This window comes from Equus asinus, chromosome 1, assembly GCF_041296235.1.
Source record: "Equus asinus isolate D_3611 breed Donkey chromosome 1, EquAss-T2T_v2, whole genome shotgun sequence".
Classification (NCBI taxonomy): Eukaryota; Metazoa; Chordata; class Mammalia; order Perissodactyla; family Equidae; genus Equus; species Equus asinus.
The window spans coordinates 149,775,684-149,803,548 of NC_091790.1; the positions used below are offsets into that span (position 1 = coordinate 149,775,684).

Consider the following 27,865-nt stretch of genomic DNA (forward strand, 5'->3'; position numbering starts at 1 on the left):
TAAAGTCTGCTTTTTTCACTATACCATGCTAACAGTACCCTCATTTGAAAAAAACAAAAGATTGCAATAAATGCTTCTTATAGCTTCTTCCAACTTACACTGTGTGGCATGTGGAAAAGAGTATAATTAAAAAGAGAAAAAACTACACTTTCTTTAATACTGCTTTATAAAAAGCATTATAAAACATTATAAAAAGTTTATGGTACAGTCTCAGAATCATTTTTTGATTCAATTGAGATAACAATTACTTGTTATCTCATTTAATCTCAATAATCCCATTGTTAGTCATGAGTATTATCACTTACTAGCAAAAGGGAAATTACCATAGAAATATTTGGATGACACAACTCAAACAAACATTCTTTAAGAATTCAAGGGGCCAGCCCTTGTGACCTAGTGGTTAAGTTTGGCGCATGCTGCTTTGGAGGCCCAAGTTGGGTTCCCAGGCACGAACCTACACCACTCGTCCATTAGTGGCCATGCTGTGGTGGTGGTTCATATAAAAAAGAAAAAAGAGGGAGATTGTCAGTGGATGTTAGCTCAGGGTAAATCTTCCTTAGCAAAAAAAAAAGGTAAGGATTCTATATTTACATTCTAATCTGTTACTAAATTTTCAACATTGTAATTTAGTATACTAACTAAACTTTGTCCTACATTTATAGATTTTTAAATACATTACAATTTATATTTGAGCTTCAAGAACATTTTTATCTTATTTAAAAGGTCATTATTTTGGTAAGCAGAATATATATATATATACACACACACACATAAATGTACAATGTCTGGCACCTTACCTCCATCACCATCATCTGATCCTCTGAAACTAGGATCTTTTAACATATCCAGCTCAGCTAACATGCGCACATAAAGTGCATTCTGTCTGAAGGAAGGATAAAATCTTTCATCTCGTAGCATCAATTCATATACCTTATTGAAATAAATCAAGATATTCAATCATTAATACAGATAATGTACTAATTTTCACTAATAAGATTTCACCAAAAACTAGATTGAGATCTTCTATAATAAATCATAGGCTCCATATTTATAAGATGTCAGCAATAAGACTATATTACAACTAATGATTTCCTCTGGTCCCTCTACCACCTAAATTGCACTGAAAAGGGTCCTAGTGCAACAAAAGTCACATGAGAGCAGGTTATATACAATGCTCTAGGAGGCAGTGTTCTTTAAAAACAAGTCCACATACAGGCTCAAGGCACATATTTAAATAAATTTGAGTCATATTATTTATACATCATCAATTCATGAAATTCTAAAACTATATATCTGGCTCTTCAGTCAGATTCAAATTAAAAAAAGCAACATAAGAATTTTCCTCATTTGTCAATTAAATAAGCAAATAAAAAACACTGGCCTACCTTTTTTGTAACTGAGAAGTATTATACTATAACTAATCTTTTTAGTTACCACTCTAATTTTATGTTTCAATAACCTTTTTAAAAATGAACTACATGCATATAGAAATATACATTTTTTTCAAGAAAGATATGATAAATGTATATAATACCTTCCTTTGAATGTCATCAAAGATTTCAGGGGTTGGATCTTCATGATTCAAAGTATCTGCTAATTTTGCTACCAAATAATCATCAACAGTAACTCTTGGAGATGCCTAACAGAGAAAAATAATAGTGGTAATGATCTTTGGAGTTTCTAAATATAAGTTAACCCTTGATAGTAGGAGAATTAAAAAATGGAATCACATTACTGAAAGTAATTGGCACAAAGCCTTTGCTTTGTAAATGACACCTTGATGTTTAAGGCTGAAATAAAATAGGACCATCTCATGATCATAGTAGACTAGAAGACAAACATGGATTTTAAATCTTGACTTTTGCTGAGCAAGTTACTTCTCACTAGGTTTCATTTATTCAATCTGCAAAATGGAGATAATACTACATGAGATTATTATAAGGATTAAAAAAGATTTATGTAAAGGCATACAAGCACAGTCACTGGCAGATAGGAAAGAAACACTGTCATCAGGAGTTATGTTTAGCATTCAGTAGTCCTGCATGTGTATTTAATAAAATTGCCAAAAGAATAAGCCATGTGTTACTTATCATTAACACTAGAAACAATCCTCCTAGATGGCCTTTAAGAGAGACTATTCTTATCCTAAATTTGGTTTTATAATGCTGCAGCAAAGTTCCAGAGTGATATGGGAGGGAAAAAAATCTGAAAAGTTCATTTGTTCCAACAACTCCCATTTCAAAGTGCATAATGTGACAGACATCACACAGAAATATAAAATCTGATGTCCAATGTAAAAAATCACTTTATTGAAAGAAAATAATGCTGAAAAGCTAGGAATATGGCCATTTTGGCATGTCAACTTTGGAGTTTTTAGTTCAGAAGGCTCTGGAAAGTAAATGAGTGATGAGGAAGGTAACTTTTAGAGAAACTAGCAAAAGAATGCAATGCTTAAATAATTTCTCTATGCTCTCCAATAGAATATCTAAGGAAGAGAACGGATAAATCAAGAAGAGGAGAAAAAGTAAAAGTAAGTAAGTAAACAGCAGGGTATAAATGCATATAGGAAAAGAGCTATACAACTTCTACTGCTCCCTTGTTAATTCATCTCTTGTTAGTAAATTTGAATAGGTCGTGTGGTGGTGGTTTTCCTTTTTGAAGAGGGAGGAAAAGGATGCGTATTTACTGTTTGACTGTATATGAGAGGGTGTGGTGTGGTGTGTGTGTATGTGTTTTCCCAAGGAACAGGAAAACTAAACAACTTTATGTGACAAAGATTAGAGAAGAACATGATGTTAGTTTTGTCCTTTCATTTGTCCTCTAAGCTCACTAAACTCAGTTTCTAGGAAATAAGAAAAGGCAAATTTGAAAAGAATAACATTTTACAATTATTTAAATTTTGCCTATAATCTCAGGTACGCAGAATTAGATTAAGCCTCATCCTTAGTACAGGGTGACCAACACTTTTGGAGAGGTATCATGGGACACAACTAACCAGACCTTTCCACTCAAAAAAAGTAATATAGAAGTATTTATACACATTTGTTACTATTTTAACTTAAAAATACAAAAATGGGTGTTTTTCCAAAATTATCTGTTAATCTGTATTCTTTACTTTTCTATTACACAAATGTGGTTATTTAAACAAAACAATAGGATTAGTTAGTGGCAACTAGTAATTAATAGGATTGATTAAATAAATGTTTAAGAAAAATTTTAAATATATTTTTATAATGTTTCTATCATCTGATAGAGCGATTTATTTTAACTTTTTAAAACTCTTTATCAGATACTTAAATATTGTAGGCTATATTATTGTGTATTCTTAAAATACATAAATATAAGACTCTTTAAAAGAAGAGTATACATATAATAGGAGTAATTTAACAGAAAATGTCTATATTTAATAAAAAATAAACAATTACTTTTCTTCTTATTTCATGATCCCATGAGGTATTTTTACTCTGTGTTTCCTTTTTCAACAATACTTCTCTGATCTGCCTGCAGCCTTTATTTAGGACATCCTTTTCTTTTACACAGTGGTATAACTGAATACAACCAAATGTAAAATTCACTTTGACTTTCAGCTCTGCTCTTAAAGCCTACATCACACTTCTTCTCTTATCAGTCTAATGTGACGACATCAAGTTAAATATCTTTTTAATAAAATCATTTAGGTAGAGAATAATGGAATTTTACTGACAAAGACAGCAGGTTTTCAGACCCGTAGGAATTTGCTACCAGCTCTCCAAAAAATGTCCATAGACTTTGTATCTACAGGCTTGTTTAGTAGACCAGTTGTTTGTCAATCGGGTCCTTTGCATCTGTGAACTCATCATATAGGCTATCCACATCTAAAATGTCCATTTTTAAATACTTTTAAATACTTTTTTTTTTTTGAGGAAGATTAGCCCTGATCTAACATCCACTGCCAATCTTCCTCTTTTTGCTGAGGAAGACTAGCCCTGAGCTAACATCCATGCCCATCTTTCTCTATTTTATATGGTACACCTGCCACAGCATAGCTTGACAAGCAGTGCATAGGTCTGCACCTGGGATCCGAACCAGCGAACCCCACGTCACAGAAGCAGAACGTGCAAACTTAACTGCTCCACTACCAGGCCGGCCCCTAAAACATCCATTTTTAAACACTTTAAAGCATAACAGATGTCATCATAAATTAAATCTCTCCTCCTCAAGGAAAATGGTTTTAAAATACACACATCATTTAAACTTGTGAGCATGAAGCTGGATTCCAAATAAATTACAGTGTTAGTAAAGACACTGAGAAAATCCTGTTTAAACTGGCTTTCCCTTTCTGGGATATTTTTTTGAGTTCACCACAGCAATATTTCCAAAAAATGAGTCATGTTTGTTACTATGAGTTTTTGTTATAGCCTACACATAAATACTTCAGGTCAGTCCATCCTTTTCAAGTTTCCTTTCAGCTTTTTCAAAGATTATTCAACAGTTTTGGAGAAAAAGCATATAAATTTCAGTTTACCATAATTCCTTTTCCCATACTCATTTTTGATATATTTTCCAATTAGGGAAGGGCATTATTCTTGTCCCATTCTTTGAAAATATGATTTTACTGCAGGCCAACATTTTAGCATCTTTTCTATGGCTGGCAACAATGATAGATAGTCATCTTAAAGGCAAATTCTAAAGATCTGTTGACATTTTTACAATGTGAAAAATATCAGCTTCTACATTTTTTGAAGAAACTGAAAGTGGACCAAAAAATTTTATTATGAAAACCTCAATACTACAAGTAAGCAAATGATATCTGCTTTTAGCAGTGTTATATAGTAAGAATACATGATATTTAGCAGGTAAGAGCTTTTCATTCTCTTTGGTAAGAAGTTTATGGACTGAATGTGATTTGCTAAAATTTAGGTTGGCACTGTCTGCCAAATATGCAGACAGATGAGCAAAGTTTGTTTCATTTTTCCTGTAGTTTATTAAAAATCTTAGAAATCAGGAAGGTATCTAAAACTGCATTTTTTCAAATCAAAGTACCTAGACACTATGGGAAATATACTCTTGTTGCTACAATTTGATGTAACACAACATACTAGAGAAAGCATGATTGCTGTAAGATCTGATAGAATAAGCTGTAAACTTTAAAGGGCCAAAACATGCTATCAAATTTCCCTTCTCATTTACCCACAGGATATTTCAGTTCAAAGCTCTGAATCATAAAACGTAATTCTACTCAGTTTTACAAAGCAATGAAGGGAAAGATAGGCCAATGTGTGTTCATTTGTGCAGTATACCTAAGTTAACTTAGCCACTATTTCCAAGTGATCATGGGGTCTTTTGGGGAGATGAAAAAAAATTTTATTGACCTAAAAGTACCTGCAATATTCAGTCTCCATAGTTGCTTTTCATATCCCCTATCCACCAAGATCAATCCCAAAATATTTTTTGTACATTATGCAGTATGCTCTATTTTGGTTATTTACTCTCCCTAATCCAGTTATATGGTTCCTTCTATCTGTCATTAAAATAACCCAGTCGTTTAGTCTTCTTTTTGGGCAGTGTCTGGATTATGCTGGTGTTGGTATTGCAATCATTCTCATTTTCATTATCTGAAATTTTATAAAATATGGCTACAACATTCATAATGTAAAAATTAAACAAGTCCTATGACAATACAAAGCACAGGACATGAAAAGTGAAAGATGGACCTTAACACTCTGATACCAATGCACTTAGATTGTACTTGGAGTGATACGCAATGCAGGATCCATTATTGTGAAGAGCAAATAATGACTGCCAACATTAGAGGTCAAGGGGAAAACACAGCAATGACTACAAAAGATGAATAATCCTTGCTGGAGTCATCTGACACTAAAAACATGTTGCTTTCAGCCCTCATAATTCAAATAATAGTATGGATTTTGTACCTTTTCTCAACCTTCTGCATTCATTGCTAAAATCTGGGACTGTCTGTGTCCCAAGGAAGGGTTTCTTGAGATACAGGATGTCTTTCAATGCTAAAAAGAGAGATTGCCTTCAAAAGAACAACAAACTCATAATTGATTTATGAGCAGAAACAATGAGAGCCAGAAAATAATGAAATGATATCTCTAAAATGCTGAGAGAAACTGACTTAAATAACTGTTAATTTTTTCATTTTTCCATTATAATTGTAGTCCATATTATTGGACTACAACAGAATTTACTCTGTAACTTACCTTAAGAATTAACATGCAAAAGACTTAGACTTCACACCCTGAAGCACTGTTTTCAAATAGCAGAAACGCTTGAACATGTGCATGAAGAAACATGAACAATATTCAGAGCAGCAGTGTAACAGAAAAGAAATGGAAAAAAACCAAATGCTCATAAACATTATCAAATGTAAATAAACTCTTGTATATCTCTGGAATGAGATAATTCAGTGAAAATGAACTACACCTGCATACATCAACAAGTATGGATTTCAATATAATGGTGAGAGGGAAAAAAGTGATACTCACAGTATCATTCCATTTATATAAAGGTTAAAAACAAAGCTAAGCAATATATTGTTTAAAATATATATGTATAGGGGGCCAGCCCAGCAGTTCACTGGTTAAGTTCGTGTGCTCCACTTCTGCGGTCCAGGGATTGTGGGCTCAGATCCCAGGAGGGGACCACTACACTGCTCATCAAGCCATGCTGTGGTGTCATCCCATATACAAAAAACAGAGGAAGACTGGCAAGAGATGTTAGCTCAGGGCCAATCTTCCTCATTATAAATAAATAAATAAATAAATAAGTAAATAGTAAAGCTGTATGGGAAAGCAAGTGAATAATTACAGAAACTGGCTTCACCAGGAAGTAAGGAAGCAGGTGAACATGATAGGTGAGGATGGGTAAAGCATAATTAGGGATCTTCAAAAGCATAGTGAATGTTCTATTTCTTAAGCTGGAAAAGGTGAATAAAGGTGTTTGTTGTATTACTCTTAAAACTATGCTGTTGAGTATATTTCATCAGGCAAAAATGTAAGCAAATGCACTAACAGTCAGTTTTCAAATAAAATTCATTATTTAAAATTCAAATACAATTTTTGCACGACTAAGTATAAATTAAAAGCTGTTCTAGTAGAGCCATTAAAAGTACTGCAGCATGAGTAACCTTGAATCTTGAGGATTTTTCTGTCCACATTCATGAGGAATATTGGTTTGTAATTTTCTAAATAATGTCTTTGTCTGGCTTTGGTACCAGAATGACACTAGCCTCATAAAATGAGTTGGAAACTGTTTCTTTTTTCTATATTTTTTGGAAGAGTTTGTGAAATATTGGTATTATTCTTTCTTGAGATGTTTGATAGAATTCACCAGTGAAACCCTCTAGACCTAGGCTTTTCTTTGTGAGATGATTTTTAATTACTAATTAAATTTCTTTATTTATTATATGTTCTATTTCTTTCTGAGTCAGTTTGGCAATTTATCTTTCTAGGAATTTGCCCATTTCATATAAATTGTCTAATTTGTTGTCACAAAGTTGTTGATAATATTTGCTTATAGTCCTTTTAATTGCTATAGGGTTGGTGGTGATGCCCCCTCTTTCAATCATGATTTTGGTAATCTGTGCCTTTCTTCTATTCTTGGCCAATCTAGCTAAAGGTTTGTCAACTTTGTTGTTCTTTTCAAAGAACGAACTTCTGGTTTTATTGATTTTCACTATTGTTTTTCTGTTTTCTATTTCACTGATTTCCATTTTGATCTTTACTGTTTCCTTTCTTCTGTTTGCCTTGGGTTTATTTTGTTTTTCTTTTTCTAAATTTTTAAGGTGAAATGTAGAATGTTGACTTGAGATTTTTCTTCTAACTAGGCACTTAAAGCTACACATTTCCCTCTAAAAACTGTTTTGTTGCACCCCATAAATTTTGATATATTGCGTTTTCATTTTTATTCAGTTCAAAATACTTTCTAATTTCCTTCTGATTTCTTTTTGACCCAGAGGCTATTTAGAAATGTGGTGTTTAATGCTCAAACATTTATTATTTCACAAAATTCCTTCTGCTGTTGATTTCTAATTAATTCTATTATGAGAAAAGGGTATTACAGGATTTCAATAATTTAAAGTTGAGAATTGTTTTATGGCATAGCCTATGGTCTACCTCGGAGAATGTTCCATATGTGCTTGAAAATAATGTTTATTCTGCTGTTGTTGTTAGGAGAAGTATTCCATTGATGTATTAGGTTTAATTGGTTTACAGTGTTCTTCAATTCTTATATATCCTTGGTGATTTTCTATCTAATTGTTCTATCAATTATTGAGAGTGGGTATTGAAGCCTCCAACTGTTATTGGGGAGTTGTCTGTTTTCCCTTCAGTTCTGTCAGTTCGTTTCATGTACGTTGGGGCTTTGTTGTTAACTTTACAACTGTTTTATCATCCTAATCAACTGACTCTTTTATCGTTATAAAATGTTCTTCTTTTCTCTAGTAACAATTTTTGTCTTCATATCTTTTGTCTAAAATCGGTATAGCCTCTCCAGCTCCGTTTTGGTTACCGTTTGCATGTTTTATCTTTTTCCATCTTTTTTCTTTCAACCTATCGTGTTTTTGAATCTAAAGTGTGTATGACCTTAAATCTTGAGTTTGTCATTTAGTATTTACATAACCTTGGCCAAGTTAATTCAATTTTCTAAAAGTTAGTTTCTTTACCTATGAATGAAGACAATAATACACAATAAGACTGTTATTAGGATTAAATGAAATAATGTTTGCAAGGTAGTTGTGCCTAGCATGAATATTTCCAAGTATTACAAAAATTATTATTAATGATATTGCCAAACAAGATAAGAAAACAGTAATCAAAATACATCCTCACCTTTTCTGATAAATACTGTTCATAAATTCCAACAGCAGCTGCTCTTAAAAGACCTTTGGTTTGGTTGGTTTGATGTTTCCCATCCTTCTGACGACTTAATAAAACTTCTAGCTGCTGCTGGGCTGTAACCCGGTATCCTTCCACTGTCATCCAGAAGAAGAGATGTGCCTGACCTCCAGTTTGCTGCATGTAATCTACCAAACAAAATCCAAAACAACATAGATATTAATGTCATACATTTTTGGGTGCATACAGCTATATGACAAGTAAGTTAAGAAGGATTAAAGTTTCAAATACTTAAAACCTACATTTTCAAAATGTTCAGCGAATGCTTGAGGTGAATAAATATTTATATCATAAAGTGGTTAAGCTAAAAAGACCAGTTATATAGGATACACAAATGGAAGGACATATTTTAGAAAAACATCTCATTTGTCAAGATAAAATCTCTAGGGGATAAAATTAATACAGAAGGCTTCATCAGAAATAAATTACTTCACCAACATGCAGCTTTTGTTTTCAATAAAGATTATTAATCATAATATTAATATTTTCATAAATATTAAAAACAAGGATTGGGCTTTTCAACAAGCCATGAATTTATGTTTGTGGTCATGAAAATGAGGAATGAGGGAGTCTTGCTAAAAATGTCCTCCAGATGAAAGCAATTTTGATGTAATATTAATAAAGTTAATGAATACTGATATCAATTAAAATAGTATAAAAACAAAGTCCCTCCCCCATTCATGCACAAAAATGATACAAACAGGTTATATACACTATGGATGTCTAATAAAGTACTCTTTTCTCAAATAATTTAAATTCGTAGTGGAATCTCCTAGGGTTTATTTTAAAAGCAGTCTAGCAAATGCACATTAGAGTTACAATAAGCATTTATTTCCTTCAAAACAAAATAAAGCTCTACCTCTATGGTTTCCAAAGAAAAAGAAACATTTCAGAGAATGGGGATGGAGGTGAGACATATTTGGCATGCTTAATGTTAAGTATTTAAAATTTAATAATATTAACAAGTATTAAAAATTTCAAGGACTATGTTATTTTCATAAAATGGTTTTACCTACCCATAAAAAATTGTAGTGCAACATTGTCTACAAGAATGCTGTCCAGGGGGACTGTGCAAAGTTTCCCAAAGTTTGCTGCCAGTTTCACAGTATTTATTTCCTACAAATAAAAGTGAATGTAGGTTAATATTTTATCTATTCACTCATTGGGTTAAAGAACTTTACATAGTCATAAAAAATTAAAGTGGAATAATAACAAAGTTTTCACCTTCTCGGACATGTGAGTTCCTAATAAAATAGTCTCAGCTCAGTGAATCTCCTAGAGTTATTTTAAGAGTTGCTTGGTAAATATATATTAAAAGTATGATAAGTGTTCATTTTTTCCAATACAAAATAAATCTAAATGACTGTATTTTCAAGTATTCTCTGTCTCTAAATCTTCCAAACGAAAATGAACATTTTAGAGGCAAAGGGGATGTCTGAAATGCTTAATATGTCCAAGAATAAACAAATCCCAACACTTTCAGGTATAGATTGAAGTCTGTCTACTGTGAAAACAGAAAATATTTCCAAAGAGTAATTTTGCCCCTAACAGAATAAAAACCTCTATAGTCTTTATAGAAAATCTCTCTCTTTTCAGACTACCTAAACAGTAAATTATATATATCTTTTCAAAGCAATACAGCAAGGTAACTACCTACATATAAAAAAATGGGTTAAAAATTTAGAGAATGTAAGTTAAGCACTGTACTAGGTACATTACACACCATAACTTCATTTAATCTCCACAGCAATCCTATTGGCTAAATATCACCAATCCCACTTAACAAATAAGAAAGCTGAAGATCAGAAAGGTTGCCCATGATCACAAAGCTGGTAAGAATGAGTCAACGTTGTCAAAGCCTGCTGCCTTTTCCACTACAAAACATGATGTTTCTGTGAACTGCTTTCACCAGCTTCTCTGTACTCCCAAGTCCATATCTCACTACCTCCTACTGTTTTAAAAAAAAAAAGATAGGCAGGTTTTCTAAAAGTTAGATAGGCTGCCTTATTCAGGGGCAGATACTAAATTAGGTATAGGTGGTACATAACGGAGAAGGAAAATAACTCGAAATAAGAAGGAAAAACTTCCTTTGTAATTAGTATCTGCCTTCATATAAGTACTGAATAACAACAGATAACTGACTTAACATGTCTGGCATAAAGCAATCTAGTGCCAGCACATGATTTCTCCTAGCTAAGTTTTCCCTCTTCAAATTTATCACCTCTTTCTCCTGCTCAGAAGCAGCTCCACAGATACTAGATGGAGAAGAGTATTCACTATAACTTTATTTCTAATAAAAAGGATAAACGGTCTTCTAAAATTTCAAGATGAGTAGCATGGTTAAAAAACTACATCTCTGTGGGGATTCTGAGTTTTCTTCCAAAGGAAAACACTGTATGACCCCTATTGAAAAGGCAAAGCTTGATATTCAAAGCAGAATTGACAGGCTTCCAAACAAGGTATCTAAATTTTAAAAGGATGCAATATCAGCAAGTGTCTGGGCAAAGAGACTTTAACTAATGATGCTGAAGGATCACTAACTCTAAGAGCTACATAAGGCAACTAATTAAAGAAACAATAAGCACAAGTGAAACTACATGATTCTTCTATTCTGAATTTGCATGGGTATATAAACTAGTTTTAAAATTAGTTAACTGAAACAAAGACAGACATATACATACAGACACAAATACAACAAATGTGGGCTTCAAGTAATGTGAGTTATACTTAATCTAGCAAACTAAACTCAAGATTTTTAAAAGTAAGGCTTCCATTCCCTACGGAATTTATTTTTTTTATTTTATTTTTTTTGAGGAAGATTAGCCCTGAGCTAACATCTGCTGCCAATCCTCCCCTTTTTACTGAGGAAGACTGGCCCTGAGGTAACATCTGTGCCCATCTTCCTCCACTTTATATGTGGGATGCCTACCACAGCATGGCTTGGCAAGCGGTGCCATGTGTGCACCCAGGATTTGAACTGGAGAACCATGGGCCACCAAAGCGGAACACGTGAGCTTAACTGCTGCACCACCGGGCCAGCCTCCCTTAAGGACTTTAAATACACTACAAAATTACAATACTAGAAAGTCATAAATAAACTTTCAAAATAGAAAACCAGTACAAAAAAGGCAACTACACTAAAAACTAAAAGTAGCAAAAGAAAAAATGTTTTTTTGTCTTCTAAAGCCCCAAATCTCTGCTCTCCTTTATAGTAAAACTCCTAATCACTCTTCCTAATTCATCTCTCCTCATTTTCTCCTAGACTGACTCCAATTAGAGTTTCTCTCCACCACTCCACCATCCTATCACCAGAGGACCAATAATCCCCCTGGTGGCAAACCCAATGGTCACTCTTAAATCTTCATCTTACTCAACTGATTAGTAGCCTCTGACATACCTGATCTCTCATTTCTTCTTTAAACACTTTCTACACTTGGCTCCTGGCATACACGCTCCCAGGCTTTCCTTCAATCTCACCAGCCACTTACTCTGTTTCTTTAGCTAGATCTTCTACTTTGTCTTAAACTCTAGTAACTGAAGTGCCTCAGGACTAAGTCCTTGGTATCTTTGTACTTAGACTCACTCTTTCAGATAACCTCATCCAATCTGTTAACTTTAAATAAACATCTGACAACCTTGAGGATTCTCAAAGTTAATCTCCTTCACTAAACTTTTCTTTGAACTCAAGTTTACCAATTAGCATGTCTGCTTGAATGTAGAACAGGGATCTCAAACTAAAATATCCTAAATTTGATTCTCTCTTTCAAACCTCCTTCTTCCTCAGTTTTATCCATTTTGATAAACAGCAACACTATTCATGCAGTTGCTCAGGCCAAAATACCTAGGAATCACCCATGAGTCCTTTTTTTCTTTCTCACTCCATATTTAATCCATTAGGAAAGCTTGGTAGCACTATCATATATCCAGTTGCTAATTACTGCTCACAGCCTCCAAAGACATCTCTTACTGGACAAAAGCATTAGTCTTGTAAATAATCTCTCAGTTTCCATTCTTGCCCCAATCACTCTGCCACAATCTATTCATCACAAAGAGCCATAGTAATCATTTTAACTCATAAGTCAGATCATGTCACTCGCCAGGGCAAATCTCTAATGGATTCCCATCACAATTAGAATTTAAAAAATTCTTACTATGGCAGGTAAAACCATATATGTTCTAACCTCCAAGGTTCTTCTCCAATTTCATGCCTACTACAATCCTTCTCATTCATTCCATACCAGCCTCAGTGACCTCCTCTCACTCACCAAGCACTTTCCTGTCTCAGGGCCTCTACCTTTGCTCTCACCTGTGCCTGAAAGATTCTTTTAAAAAAAAAATTCCACAGCACTTTCTCACGCAGAGAGATTTCTCTGCTCAAATGTCACCAAATCTCTCAGCACCTATCTAAAATACTCCTAGACATTCTCTACCACTCTGCTTTATTTTTTTTCATTTTTTATAGATTTTTTGACATTATATATCAATTTACTTATTGGTTTATTTTCTGACTCTGCAACTAAAATGTAAGCTCCATGAAGAGAGAGATTTTGTCTATTAGGTCCATCTAAAATGGTGCCCAATGTACAAAATTCAATAAATGTTGAATTTTGAATAAATTATAAAAGAGTAGATGAATAAATAAATCAAGAAATAAGAAAGCTTTATTTACTTTAGCATTTTTCAGGCAGTGTTTTAATCTCTTTAGCTTGGTTTAACAACTATTTATCATACTACATTGTATAAGAGAAATTTTTTCTCAAAGTTCCACTGTGGAGTGCTATGCTGGTTAATATCCTACTTTTTGTCATTTGCTAGACATTTTAATGAATATAGATTATTTATAACTAAACATTAATTCAAAAGTACTTTACTTACCTTGCCTGACTGCAACCGCTGTATTCTTGAGTCACATACTTTCTTTACAAATAATAAGCTATTTATTTGATTTTTGATAGTGTTGATATCTAAAAACAAACAAATTGATTATGAGCTAGAAAGTGGTGATGTTATTTGTAAAATACTTTAAACACGCACTTACTGTAATTTAACATCATAACCAATGAAAAGAGCAACTATTTTACTTAAAGAAATAATCTGAAATTTTATAGTAAAATTATTTAATTAAAATTAAACCATGCCATGGGCCGGCCCCTTGGTGGAGTGGTTAAGTTCGTGCACTCCACTTCGGCAGCCCAGGGTTTCACTAGTTCGAATCCTGCGCACAGACATGGCACCGCTCATCAGGCCATGCTGAGGTGGCAGCCCACATGCCACAACTGGAAGGACTCACAACTAAAAATACACAACTATGTATCAAGGGGCTTTGGGGAGTAAAAGGAAAAAATAAAATCTTAAAAAAAAACTAATAACTAAACCATGCCAATTATCTTTACTTTAGAGATAATTGTGATAATAATAATCTCACATTCAGAAAATTATAATGCCTTATTCTTAGAACATGTTAACATAATAAAGAAGATTTAATTAAGGTGAAAATGACTAATAGCATAAAATGACATTCTGATAAATTAAAGTTTTGTTTGAAGATAAAGTAATCATTACACAAGTAAAACATTCTTTTACTTAAATTACTTACCATCACCAGCTGTATCTAGAGATCGAAGATACTGTAATTCTTCTGCTGCCTTATCTCTGACTGCTTCTAGCTCTCCAATATTGTCACTCAATTTAATAATGTTCATAAAGGCCTCATAGTTGCAATTAGAATCACGGATCTGAAAATAAAGTTTAAAAAACAGGTGGGAGGAGGTCTCACTTATTAAGGGAAAACAGAATCTTGAGTGCCTACCATGTGCCAGGCACAACTTGTCATATCCTCAGCGTTTATAACAAAACAAAATGAAATCTCTGTACTCACGGCACTTACATTCTCGTGGATCACAGACTATAAACAAAGTAAATAAAATATATAGCCTGCTAGAAAGTACAGAAGCATGCTCAGAATGTTTGATGATAGCAAGAACATCATGATGGGATGGAGACAAACCAAAGAAAGGCAGAGGAGGAGAAGATGAGATCAGTGGTAATACAGGAGAAACCTGGTAGGGTACAGCAAATGTCTTGGATTTCACTTTGAGTGGAATGAAAAGTTACTGGAGGGTTTTAAACAGAAGAGTGGCATTCTCTGACCTAAATTTAACAGAATCACTGTGATGATATAACTCTGTTATTTTGTCTTTCTCTCCAGCCACTCGCTCTTTAAAAACAGGAATGGAGTAGATGGTTAAGTTGGATTTAACCAGAGTGCAGTTTCACCAGGCAAATAACAAAATGAGAGAGAGAGAGAAAAGGTAGTTGAGGATGTTGTGAAGGGGCTAATTATTATGACTGCCAATAAAAGTTAAGCTAAGTAAAGCAGTAAGGAGAGGTATGAAAAGTAGCAGATAGGATATTGTCCATTCTCAACAAGGAGTCAAAGAACTGGGGATTATATAAGTGCAGAACTATGGAAAAAAACTGGCCAATAAGCACATGAAAAGATGTTCAATATCATTAGTCATCAGGGATATGAAAGTTAATCACAACAAAATGACAATGCCAAATGTTGATCAGAATGTAGAGAGACCAGAATTCTCAAACAGTGCTAGCGGAAATACAAAATTGTAACACAACTTAGGAAGACTACTTGGCAGTTTTTTTCACTTTATGTAAATTGTACTTCAATAATAAAAGAAAGAGAAGGTCACTAAAGACCTGATTTTTCTCAGAATATATTTAAAAAAACAAGTAAATAGCCGTTCATTTATCTGCTCTAGTTGGAGATAACAATATGAAACAATTACATAATCTATTCCACAGTCAGAGACAGGACTTAACATCAACTGGTTTGTCTTAAAAAGAAATAAAATACATATTTAGAGATGAATAATGCAAATCCATCCATCCTATTTTTAGAAATGACATAAAAACTTAAAACTATTGTTGGGTAACACTAATACTTTAGAGAGAACATATGTTACTATCACACTGCTCTAAACTTTTCCTTTCAACTAGAAATGAACCATACAGTTAGATGTTATTACTATGATAATTTAACTGAGTGAAAGAATAAGAACTGAGCTCATTTTAATCTCTATTATTATATGCATATATGCATATATAAATATGCATAGTTTTCCACAGAAATAATATCAAAAGAGCATAAACCAGACAACAAAATAGGCTAAAGATCCTTTATTGATAAATTCTCTTTTAAATATATTTTCTAGTATTTTATTGCAAAGTACAATAGTGATCAACTGCTGTTCATTAAATAAAAAAGACTCAAGCATCATACACAATAGTAGTTACTAGACTAGCTATGGGGAGAACAAGTAAAAATTTGGTGGTTTGAATTCTTTTTAGAGTATGTGTTAAGTCCCCCCAAAACGTTTTCACCATCTAACTAATTAGTCATTTAATACAAGATCAGCAAAAGAAAAACTGAAAACTAAAGAAAATTATAAATAGCAATAAAAATAACTCCTAATCCTATGCGTGAAAGATAACCATAACACTCTGTGAACATGCATCCTTTTCTATACCACAGGTAAGATTATACAGTATGGTATCCTGATTATTTAAAGTTAGTATACAACATCCCTTTTTCGTGCGATACAAAAAAATTTTTTAAGACAAGTTAACCTTACTTTATTACTTAAGTATTTTTAAATTTTACCTGCATTTTCCTATTTCTGAAAAACTTTTTATTACATAATCCATACTCCTTGTAAAGTGAAACATAATAAAAATTAACTTTCATAATCCTCTCTATTAACATTTCAGTCAATATACATTGTATCAGAATTATAGTCATTCATGAATATTTATATACTTATTTTTTAAATGTTATATATCTACACGTCATTTTTAATTATCCTTTTTATATAAAAATATAAACATCCTTTCATATTCACCAAGATACACTACCATATTCTTTTTAGAATGGCTTCATAATATTCTATTGTAACATATGCCATAATTTATTAAAATAATTGTTTATGTGAGAAACTTAAATTGCTTTCACTTTTTTAGTATTACAAGCAATGCTGCCATTAACGGCCTTAAATACAGATGGTTGGAAATTTGCTTATTATCACTTTAGAATAAATTTCAGGAGTAGAATTCTTAACCAAAGGATATGCAGTTTTAAAAATTTTAATTATGCAGATATGCATTTTTTTTAAGTTCTTGGTAGAGCCTAGTAGGACTCTTAAAAAAAGCTGACAAAGGAAAAGAAGAATCAAGTTCTGTGACCTCCAGGAAAGGCTCCAGGAACACAAAGTTAATAAGGCAATTTCTGCCTGCAGGTAACCCACAATCCAGTGGGAGAGAAAAACTTTGCAGCAGCAACAACAACAATGGCAAGTTTGATAATATTACGGGGAAACAAAGAACAATCAAGTAGTTTCTTCCTAAGAAAGCTAGACTGAGTTAATAGAAGACAACTGCAGAGAAGAAATTCCAGATTCAAGAAAATGAATCAAATACCTAAAAATATATATCAAAGTATTCCCAGCAATAGCCCATTTATAACTCTTCTTTAACTATAAGTTTATTGAAGAAAAGCATACATAATCAGAAAAGAAAAACAAGTAGAGCTAGTAAACTTAGTAATCACTAACCCTTTGCTATGTCTGACAGACAAGAAAGCTATGAGTTATCTGCTTATAGACACACTAAGCAACTTATGGAAACAGATCTAGAACACAGATCTTCTCATTCTCAGTCTAGTGTTCTTTTCTCCATATTTTCCTCCACTATACAGTATAAAATGTAAAGTACATACTATTTAAGTAGTTGAGATCACATGTTGTATTTAAAATCAAATAGCAGCTTTTTTCAAAATACTCATCATTTATACACACAGGTAGTAAAATAATTTTAATTTAAATAAGCATTAACAGCACTATAATTGCAAGAAAGATTATCTTATCGACAAAATTCTAAAGAGAATTTGGCTAGAACATTCAACATATTAGCAAATAGAAATGCTAAAAATATAAACATTACCTTTAAATATATTTTTATTTAACTTCTTTAATAAATTATTGCTTAACCATCCTGATCTCCAAATTGTATTTATACATTTTAAAACATTGTTTTAGAAAGACTTGTAATTTCAGAAAGTACATACCATCCATATGATATATTGATTAATATAATCAGGATCACTGAGTTGATTTATTAATGGAAGAAGAACTCCTCGTGCAAGGATTTCCTGGACAAAAATTTTAGAAAACAAAAACAAATTTAATCTAATATGCTTCTCAAATCAATAGCATAAATTTCCTAATACAATGCTGTTACTTAAGAAAGTTATAATATATGTAAAAATAAAACTTGATAACCAACACAATCTTATAAAAAGACGAACCAGTTAAAATAAAAGAGATAAAGCTGCCTGTATCAACTTGAATACATCTCCACAAGGACAACTAGAGTTGAGCGGAAAAAAGAAAAACCATACCTCTAGTGTATTAGCATTTACATCAGTTTTTAAAAGGCAAAACACGGCACTAAATGTGTTTATGGATTCCTACATCTATATTAAAAGTATAAAAACAAAGAGGAAAAGTAAAAGATACACACCAATTTTAGAATAGTGGTTACCTTCAAGGGAGGAACAGAGCAACTACAGTAAAATATTAACATTGGTTAAATCTAGGTAGTTGGTTCATAAATGTCTATTGTATTTTTTTCTATACTTGTCTGTTTGAAATTTTTCCTAAAATAATAATCAACATCTTAATACAATTATTCACCATTCTCTAGAATACATCTTCCCATTCTCTGTAGCTGTTTATTCTCCTACCTATTAAAATTCTGCCCTTCTTTCAAGAACTGACCACAGAATCAATTCTTCAATTAAATAAATCCTGATCACTCCACCTGAATACTTTTTTACTTATACGTTTAAAACAAACTCATGTCTGGTATTTATGGCATTTATCTTACCATTCTCTATGTAATTGTGTATCTTCTACTTTTCCAATACATTACAACTATCTAGGAACCTTTTGTATATGAGTGAGATTAATCAATTGTTCTATTCTTTTATCTACCTTCAAAAATATTTACCCCTCATCTTCTCAAGGTCATTGTCTTAAACACGGCAGGCATTTGATAATTAAATGAATCGAAATAAAGAAACTAAGAATTTAATGCTGATTCTATTAATACAACATTTTCACCTGTTATTAATCTTCATTCCTTTATGGCTGTGATATCTAAATTTATGAAACATCATTTCTTAAGAATACTGGAGAAGTTAAATAACTACAAGATTAACAGGACATTTTCACTTTTCTAAGTAAAGGACCAATTTATTTATTCCTTCTTTCCAGATCTCTAATTTGTCTGGGCCATTTTCTGGTATAAGTTCAGTGAAAATAGTTTTCACTTTATTTTCTTCTAGAGAAATATTTCATATAAATTCTACTTTTGTAAGCTGTCCAAGTCTCTGACAACTATTACTGCATGATGAATTAATATTTCCAGAAGTTACTGCTGGAGGCTCCAGGAGCTTTCTGAAAAGTCTTTTGAAATATCTTACAGTCTCAAATTAGAAGGAATTGCTGCTCATTTTTTCAAGGTTAGCTTTAGACTCTAACATCTTAAAAATTGTATTTATTTATATAATTCCTTCCTTCATAATTATGTTTCTGGCCCCACATGCTCAAATTTTAAAATGTGCTTCGTAAGGAGAAAATTCACAAACAAAAAAATGTTTTTTGCAAATTTCTTTTCAAAATGAGAAAAAAACACAGGGAAGAATTTTTAATAAATTTTGTGCTTCTTGTTACTTAATGCAATTAGCCAATCTGTCTTAGAAAAGTACTTTGATCTTCTAATTGCCTCATAAAGGGTTTGGTTAGTCAAGATGTAATCACATGACTCAACAATTCCTATATAGGTTCTCATGAGAGCTCTAAATATTCCAAAATAAGTAGCCATTTCTGTATAATTTCTACTCGAAGACAAGCATCAGCTGTCAAATATGAAGGCTTAAAAGATACAAAGTCATTGACGCCATGAATCTTTAAATAAATAAAATGTGGTAATGAAAAGAAAGTAGAGGCAATTAAATACCAATTATCTCAGTCAAATACTATGATTTGTACAATCCACACAAAGGATCCATATAAAGGCAAGAAGTAAGAACTCTTTGATCTGTTATTTAACCTGAACAAAAATGTCTTTGGGGAAAATTTGAATTTAATTACCAACAAAAGAAAACTGATAAAGAACTATCAAGTTAAAAGAAAAAAAAACTGATTTGCTGATGGCAGTGCTCTATAATTACACTCACTCAATTGGATTTAACCAAAATGAAATGAAATATAGGTCTAAAAGAGCAATCTATAACAAAACAAAGCTGCTCTTTAAACAATTCTACTTATTTTAAACTATAAAGTCACATAAGAAGGTAGATCTTCATTCACGTCTCCTAAGAGTCAGCTTAACCTTCCAGGAGCTGCAGTAGCATGTGCACCATAGCGAGCAAGAAGGACAAACAGGTTTCCTCTTGCATTAACACTGATTCTCTGATGTGCCAGGCACTGTGATAGCCACTAAATACATAATGATGATAAATACGGATAGCCCCTGTTCCCATGAGACTTTCAGTTCTATTGGGGGAAATAGGCATCAAGTAAGTAAACACAACAACCAAATTATCATTTTAAAATATTGTAAATGCTATGAAGCAAAACAACTGGGTACTTACCAAAAATAATAGGGAATTATGAGGGGGCTTTAGATTGGGTGGTCAGGGGACGCATTTCTGAGGAAGTGAGAAATGAGAGATGAATACAATTTAGCCAAGAGAATAAGGGGAATCATTCTGAACAGAGGAAAAAGAGTATGAGACAGCCCCATGGTGGGGAGAAAATGGCACTTGTGAAGAAAGCCGGTGTGGCTGGAATACAGTGACGGTACGGCATGAAAGCCAGAGGTAAACAAAGCCAACTCATGCAGGGCTTTGTAAGCCTCTGGAAGGTCTCAAGATCTGAAAAATCTGCTGAATGATCATATCATTTACTGGGATGCAGAAAAGACCAAAGGGTAGACAAGGTATGGAGGCAACAGTAAGATTTCTATTTTGGACACAAAGTTTAAAAGAGCTGCGAGTTAATCAAATGGTGATTTCAGTGGGCAACTGGTCAGAGTAGCCTGGAGTTCAGAAGAAAAGTCTGGACTAAAAATATAAATTTGGAAGTCATTAGCATTTGGATGGTGTTTAAAGCCACAGGGATGGATGAGCAAGAAGAGGGCCCCGGCCTGAAGAACTTGGACATTTAAAAGCTGAGAAGAGGAGATGCTAAAGTGTATAAAGGTGACTAAAAAGGAGACCTAGGAGGAGAAAAATCAGAGAAAACAATGACATGGAACTCAAGAAAAGACATAGTTTCAAGAAGAAAAGATGGCCAGCCACGTGAAATCGTGCTGAGACACTGCCTAACAGTGACTGTCTGGATTACCAGGTAGACAAAGACTCTAATGCCAAATAGATACTCAGCATGAGTGCTAAAACTGATTAACAGTATCTTCTTTCAGTGGTAGATGTGAATTTAGTGATAGACATGCCAGGTATTTACCACCCTTCATGATGACTAGTCCAAACAATTGGTCTTAACAATATATAATCTATCAGAGTCTTCCCATCAAAACCAAGCATTTTCTACTCAATTCACAGTACCATTACCCTACCTGAGAAGTGCACTGAACTCAAACTAGGTTGTTATTAAGAAACCGTGTGATATTGCTGAAATAATAACATACAAGCATAAAGCATGCTCCAGAAATTGGTATCTTTTTTGCAAGATGGTAAACTAAAGAGATCATAAGCTTTCATTTTTATAAAAATCGGAAACTTTCATTCTACCCATTCAACCAGGATAAGGGCTTATGCAGCCAGCATTTCTCAATCATAACTAGCAGCCAAAGCCAAAATTTTATTCTTTACCACTTGTACACAAAATTTTACTCCAAAGGTGTATAACCAGGGAATAAAAAGTCCAAGACTACTTACTGTACTGTTCTCATCTGACTTATTCATTTTCCAATTACAAGAAGCTTCCCATTTTTTTTTTTGGAGGAATATTAGCCCTGAGCTAACATCTGCCGCCAATCCTCCTCTTTTTTTGCTGAGGAAGATTGGCCCTGAGCTACTATCTGTGCCCATCTTCCTCTACTTTATATGTGGGACGCCTGCCACAGCATGGCTTGATAAGCGGTGCACAGGTCCATGCCCGGGATCCAAACTAAGGAACCCCGGGCCACCAAAGTGGAACTTGCAAACTGAAGTGCTATGCTGCCAGGCCCACCCCACAAGAAGCTGCCTGATTTTTTTGAAAGTTTCTATCTGGAAGTGTTATTTTTTTTTTTTTTTAAAGATTTTATTTTTTCCTTTTTCTCCCCAAAGCCCCCAGGCACACAGTTGTATATTCTTATTTGTGGGTCCTTCTAGTTGTGGCATGTGGGATGCTGCCTCAGCATGGCTTGATGAACAGTACCATGTCAGCACCCAGGATTCGAACTGGCGAAACACTGGGCCACTGCAGCGGAGCGCACGAACTTAACCACTTGGCCACCAGGCTGGCCCCTCCAGAAGTGTTATTTTAATTAGCCTAATTTAGGTAAATTTATAGGCAAAGCTATATTAAAGAAAATTTAAAACATATCTTTGTTACGACCAAAAATCCAGTACCTAAGTCTCAATCAGCCAGTTCTCAGAGTATTATCCAGGAACCTCTGAAGGGTGGGGATAGAGAAGCATATAGTGATATTTCCAGAAAACATGATGGTATGATGATATCATCAATCAACTAATGGAATGTGTGCTTATGTAGTCTTGTGTTTCAAACTTTCTTAGTTTTGGGGTCAGCCCAGTGGCTTAGCGGTTAAGTGTGCACATTCTGCTTTGGTGGCCTGGGGTTCGCCAGTTCAGATCCCAGGTGCAGACATGGCACAGCTTGGCAAGCCATGCTGTGGTAGGTGTCCCACATATAAAGTAGAGGAAGACGGGCACCGACGTTAGCTCAGGGCCAGTCTTCCTCAGCAAAAAGAGGAGGATTGGCAGCAGATGTTAGCTCAGGGCTAATCTTCCTCAAAAATACAAAAGAATTTTCTTAGTTTTAATTTATAATTCAGTAAATATTGATAGATAACACCCACATATACAAAAGCTCTTTGGAGTCCTCAGTAATTTATAAGAGCATAACAGGGTCCTGAGAGCAAAAATTTTGAGAATTACTACTCTAAATTTCTTTACAGCCATTTATTTGATACAAGTTTAAGCTTACCCTGACAAAGTATCGCATGATCTTGTTCTGGAAATCTCCAGGAGGTAGCAATAAATATAATAAGACCTCACACAAATCCCTCAGGAATCCTAGAAACAAAAAAGGTAGCTATAATAACATTAGAAAATATGAAATCTCAACCTACTCTTGATATAAAACACACAAAGGTAGAAATAAGCAGTTTCCTGATTATACTGGCTTATTACTTTAGTAATTAATTGGTACATATTGGTATTCATTAAAAATTCCTTCATTATTCTCCAAATAGTAGCTATTCATTAATCAAGCTAATATTTTTTTTATTCTGCTCAGTTTTACCCTGCTTTTTCAATCATGGAGAGATTTCAATTACAAATGTGTTCTTCCCAAAACAATTTTTAGTTGTGCCATATAGACTGCACTTCTACCACACGTTAATTATGTTTGCATACTTAAAAGTTATTTGCACATTTAAAAATATATCTGTAATTCTTTCAATAAAGCACCACAACTATCTTGGCAGGCAATAATAAAAGAAAAAAAGTATGCTCTTCTGTTTTACTGATTTACATGGGCTCGATTTACATAAAAGTACAGCACATCATTGTATCTATTTCTCACATTTAGTTATTTCATATCAGTGCTAATGAAATGGCAATTAAAAATTGAATTGCACAATAAATATAAAAAAGGAAAGGAGAAGAAAGGGAAAAACAAGAAAGGAGAGGCAAAGTACAGAAATAAAAGAGTTGAGCATTTTAAAAATCTAAGAAAATTTCGACAGTGAGAAATGTCCTCTCTAGTTGCTTATATGCTGACACTTCCTGGGAATATAATTATATAGCTGATTCTCTTAATCAAAAAATGTGCCAAGTAGTAAAGACTGTTAGTCATTGCAAAACTTGGAAAAGACAACCCCCTAAGCTAAAGCTTATCTGGTCTAACTTTCTACAAAAAAAAGACAAATCCACTGTCCAAAAGACAAATCAACTCTATAAATTTTATTTGAAATCACTATAATCATTCCCTTGAAAAATATTTTAGGGTAACAGGTGTACTCTTGAAATGGACATAATAAATTCAAGAGGAAAGATAAATTACTATAGATCAAAAAAAAGTAAATTTATAATTATAAACTGTTTGTGATTACTATATTTTAAAAGAAGACAAGAGAGGTAATCTTTAATTACCATTTTTAAATTTTAAATATGACCTTTAAAAAAGAAAAAAGAATCTGGAAACTACTTTTAAGAGTTAAAAAATAAAATGAAATAAATAGTAACAATGTCTTTAGTGTGCTACTTGTCCTGTAAAAATAATTTCATCCTTAGAGTTTACCCTTATATTTGTTCACTCATTCTGCTAACTTGTCCCTAACCAGTTTGAACAGTTACTGTTCTCAAAAAGTTAAATTGAAAAGAAAACCTTCTTCATCTTTGGGAGAAGTGCACACTAGATCACGGCAAACGTTCTTCTCCATTTCAACTTCAACTTCAAAGAAGGTGTCTACAAGATCTTCTGCTGAACCTAGACAAAGAAAGGAACAACTTAAGATATACAGAATGATAAACAAATTTTAAAATCCTAATTTTCAAATAGAATAAAGATATTACCTTTTACTTGATCATCTTTCTCTGTTATCTTCTGTTGAGCCTTTCTGAATACTCGCAGGTGTGTGCCAAAATCATCTACAATGCGTGTAGTAAAATAAGGTTGCCAGTCTATTTCTTTCGACCTTATAAAAAAACATATTACATAAAAGCATTATATAAATGTTTTTTTAATCACAAAGTATAAATTCATTTTAATGACTACCGAAAGACAACATGATTATCACAGGTACTGGATTTATTTATACTGAGATTTTGTTCATTTAACTACTATTACATCTTAGCACTCCCTTTCACAACACCCACAGTATATTAGATCTATTTGACTAAGTCTTCGAACAATACTGCTTGAAGTGTTTTACATGCTAAAGCTTAAAAGTACCAAGTGCTTAAAATAAATAGGAAAAGAAATTAATTTCTTTCCAGTTAAATCTGAAATGAGTCTGACAACAGGTATATTATGCAATTTCTCAACTCAGACATAAGAAGACATCAGGGACTCAATGTTTTTGCTTGCTTTTAAAAGAGCATTTGAGACATTTCTTGGTTTCTTCTGAACCCTTTCTAAATTCTCCACATTCTTCTTTTCAGTTATATAGTCCAAGTTCTGAAACAAATACCTTTGCTATGAGCCCAAGTAGTTTGCATATACTAGCACTTAAAAACTTGACCATTTGAAATAACTATCATCACAAAGAAATGGTCTAAAGATTGAGTAAAATACCACATCTACCCACAAAAGAGGTGATTACTAATTTTATTAAGTAAATTACCTAGTACTACCCTATTTCAAAAGCAACAGACTTGAAGAAACATAGCTAATTTAGTACACCAGTGAAACAGATAACAAATACAACAGATAAGCCATAAACAGTTCACACCTCTCCTTTGGATTAAGTGATATTTTTAAACAAACTTTTTTTTAATGCTGTTTTCCTTAAGTTAGCAGTAAAATTAATTCACTTTTAGGAACATACCAAGTAGATAGAAGCCAAAGTCTATTCATGAAGATGCTGGGCAATGGGGGAGCCAAAAAAAGTACACCATAATTTATTACGTTAATTACTCACATATGCATAATAAAGAAGCTAGTGAAGAAGCTGACTGGATTACTGTCACCTTTTGAGAGAAAACTTTTAAAGGTGGCAATGGCATTAAGGAATATAAGAGATGGCTGTTTTCAAATAAAAACATAAATTATTAATACTCATATACTAACTGTTTTTTAAAATGCACAACTGTGATTTTATTATAAACATAGATATAAACTATAAGTACATTAACACAAAAACAAATTAACATCAAAAAGGTAACGTGAGCTCAGGGGTCTGAAGAGGGATTAACATTATTTAGAATATAAGAGCCATGTATATAAGCATATAATAAACTTGGTAACAATACTCAGCCTCAAGATAAAACCTAAGATAAAAACTTAAACCTAGCAGTCCCTAGAGTCTCTTTTTTTCTTATTTAAAAAAAAAATCACAATCTCTGTCAGCATCTTTCAAAAATCTTTACATGAATATTTGCACAAAATCATTCATACCTAACAATTTTATAAAAACAATTTATTTGGTATAGGCCATTAGCTTACTTAATCCATAAAAGGTTCATTCTTACAAATTTAGAAAAAAGCAGAATACATAATCTTTCAAGTTACATCTGTTCTGCTTCATGACAAAATGCTATTTATATAACTTACTGAAATTTTCAAACAAAATATTTACTAATTTTAGAAGGTATTTTAAACCCATCTCAATTCATTATAGAGGATGCAATGACATTTAAAATGAGAGAAAATTAACAAGCAATACAAATACATAAAAATTATTTTAAGTTTTAAATATAGATTTCTACTTTCAATATACAAGTATGCTGGGGGGGGACAGAGAACATACTATTCTATATCTCTATCCAAGGTCATTATTTTCCCTCTGCTCAACTCATTTTCACGGAACACATGCAAATCTAATAGAAATATCACCTCTAAAGGAACTTTTCTAGTTTAGGAAGATGAGAACAACAGTAGTACATTGCTTCCACTTATAAATTAAGAAAATATCTACTAATAATTTCTAGTAGTATTTGTCTTAACAAAATTTGAAAATATTTTGGAGACAGTGAAGTACTTTCTAAAATTGTGGTGTATGTAAAAATGGAATGTGAATATAAATTTAAAAAATCATTCAATTTATGTAATAGCCATGCTTCCTTCTATTGATCCATATGTAACTTTCTATTAGAGCTCTTAATATCAATTCTTTTTATATCACGCCCACAGAAGGCTCTTTTTCAAGTTGTTTAAAATATTCCCCCATATGATTCCTAGTCTATTAAAAATACCAGATTATTACACAATGAATCCTATTACCTTTCATTTTATTATTACCTATAACCTTTCAGTTCTTGAATTTAAAAATAAGAGAGCATATTTCCTATATGACCAAGAGAATAAGTGATATATTCAACCCTACCCTGAAAATACAAAATTTATAGTAGGTCCCTGAAGCTTACACATCTTGACAAAATCATTGCCACAATTATGAAGGTTAACTATCAATGCAAACAAGCAAAGAAGTTTTAATTAAAGCATAAAAGCAAAAGCCAAACTATAAAATGTGCCTCTCTGAACATGTATCTTGCATGCCTTTATCTTCACCTCTAAGACCAGCATCCTATCCTTGTCCTTTTAATTGGTCTCCACAGTTACCCTTGTCTCTCCTCTGTTCTATTTTCCATAGAGCAGCCAGAGTGATCTTTTTAAAAACACAAATATGATAGAACAAAATAAGAGCTTTAAAAAACGTTCAATGACTCCCCATTGATCTTAGGGCTAAGCACAAATACTTTCTCTAAGATCTCGCATACCCAGGCCCTTGCTTACTTCCTCATCACCATGTTCCACCCTCTTCCTTCCTTTCTGTTCTGCAAACTCACAGGCTTTCTTTCTATTTCTCAAACTCAAATAGGCTTCTTCTTATCTCAGTGCCTCTGTACAGACTATTCCCTCTGCCAAGTTTGCTCGCCCCTGCCCACTCTCCACAAATTTCCCTTCTCTCCCCTACATTCACTT

The 27,865-nt window shown here is 33.0% G+C and overlaps 1 protein-coding gene across 7 annotated transcripts in view; it reads right to left on the reverse strand.

The window, feature by feature from the left end:
- Window positions 1-27,865, reverse strand: part of SNX13 (sorting nexin 13) — a 121,985-nt gene that overhangs the window by 37,143 nt on the left and 56,977 nt on the right. For all 7 annotated transcript variants that reach the window (XM_014830562.3, XM_014830560.3, XM_014830561.3 and 4 more), the window contains 10 exons: window positions 24,796-24,917; window positions 24,608-24,709; window positions 23,204-23,292; window positions 18,034-18,117; window positions 14,494-14,632; window positions 13,773-13,861; window positions 9,914-10,013; window positions 8,832-9,025; window positions 1,535-1,639; window positions 798-930 (listed from right to left, as the gene is read on the reverse strand). In XM_014830562.3, coding sequence (XP_014686048.1) covers window positions 798-930; window positions 1,535-1,639; window positions 8,832-9,025; window positions 9,914-10,013; window positions 13,773-13,861; window positions 14,494-14,632; window positions 18,034-18,117; window positions 23,204-23,292; window positions 24,608-24,709; window positions 24,796-24,917 — 1,157 coding nt within the window. The remainder of the gene's footprint in view (window positions 1-797; window positions 931-1,534; window positions 1,640-8,831; window positions 9,026-9,913; window positions 10,014-13,772; window positions 13,862-14,493; window positions 14,633-18,033; window positions 18,118-23,203; window positions 23,293-24,607; window positions 24,710-24,795; window positions 24,918-27,865) is intronic.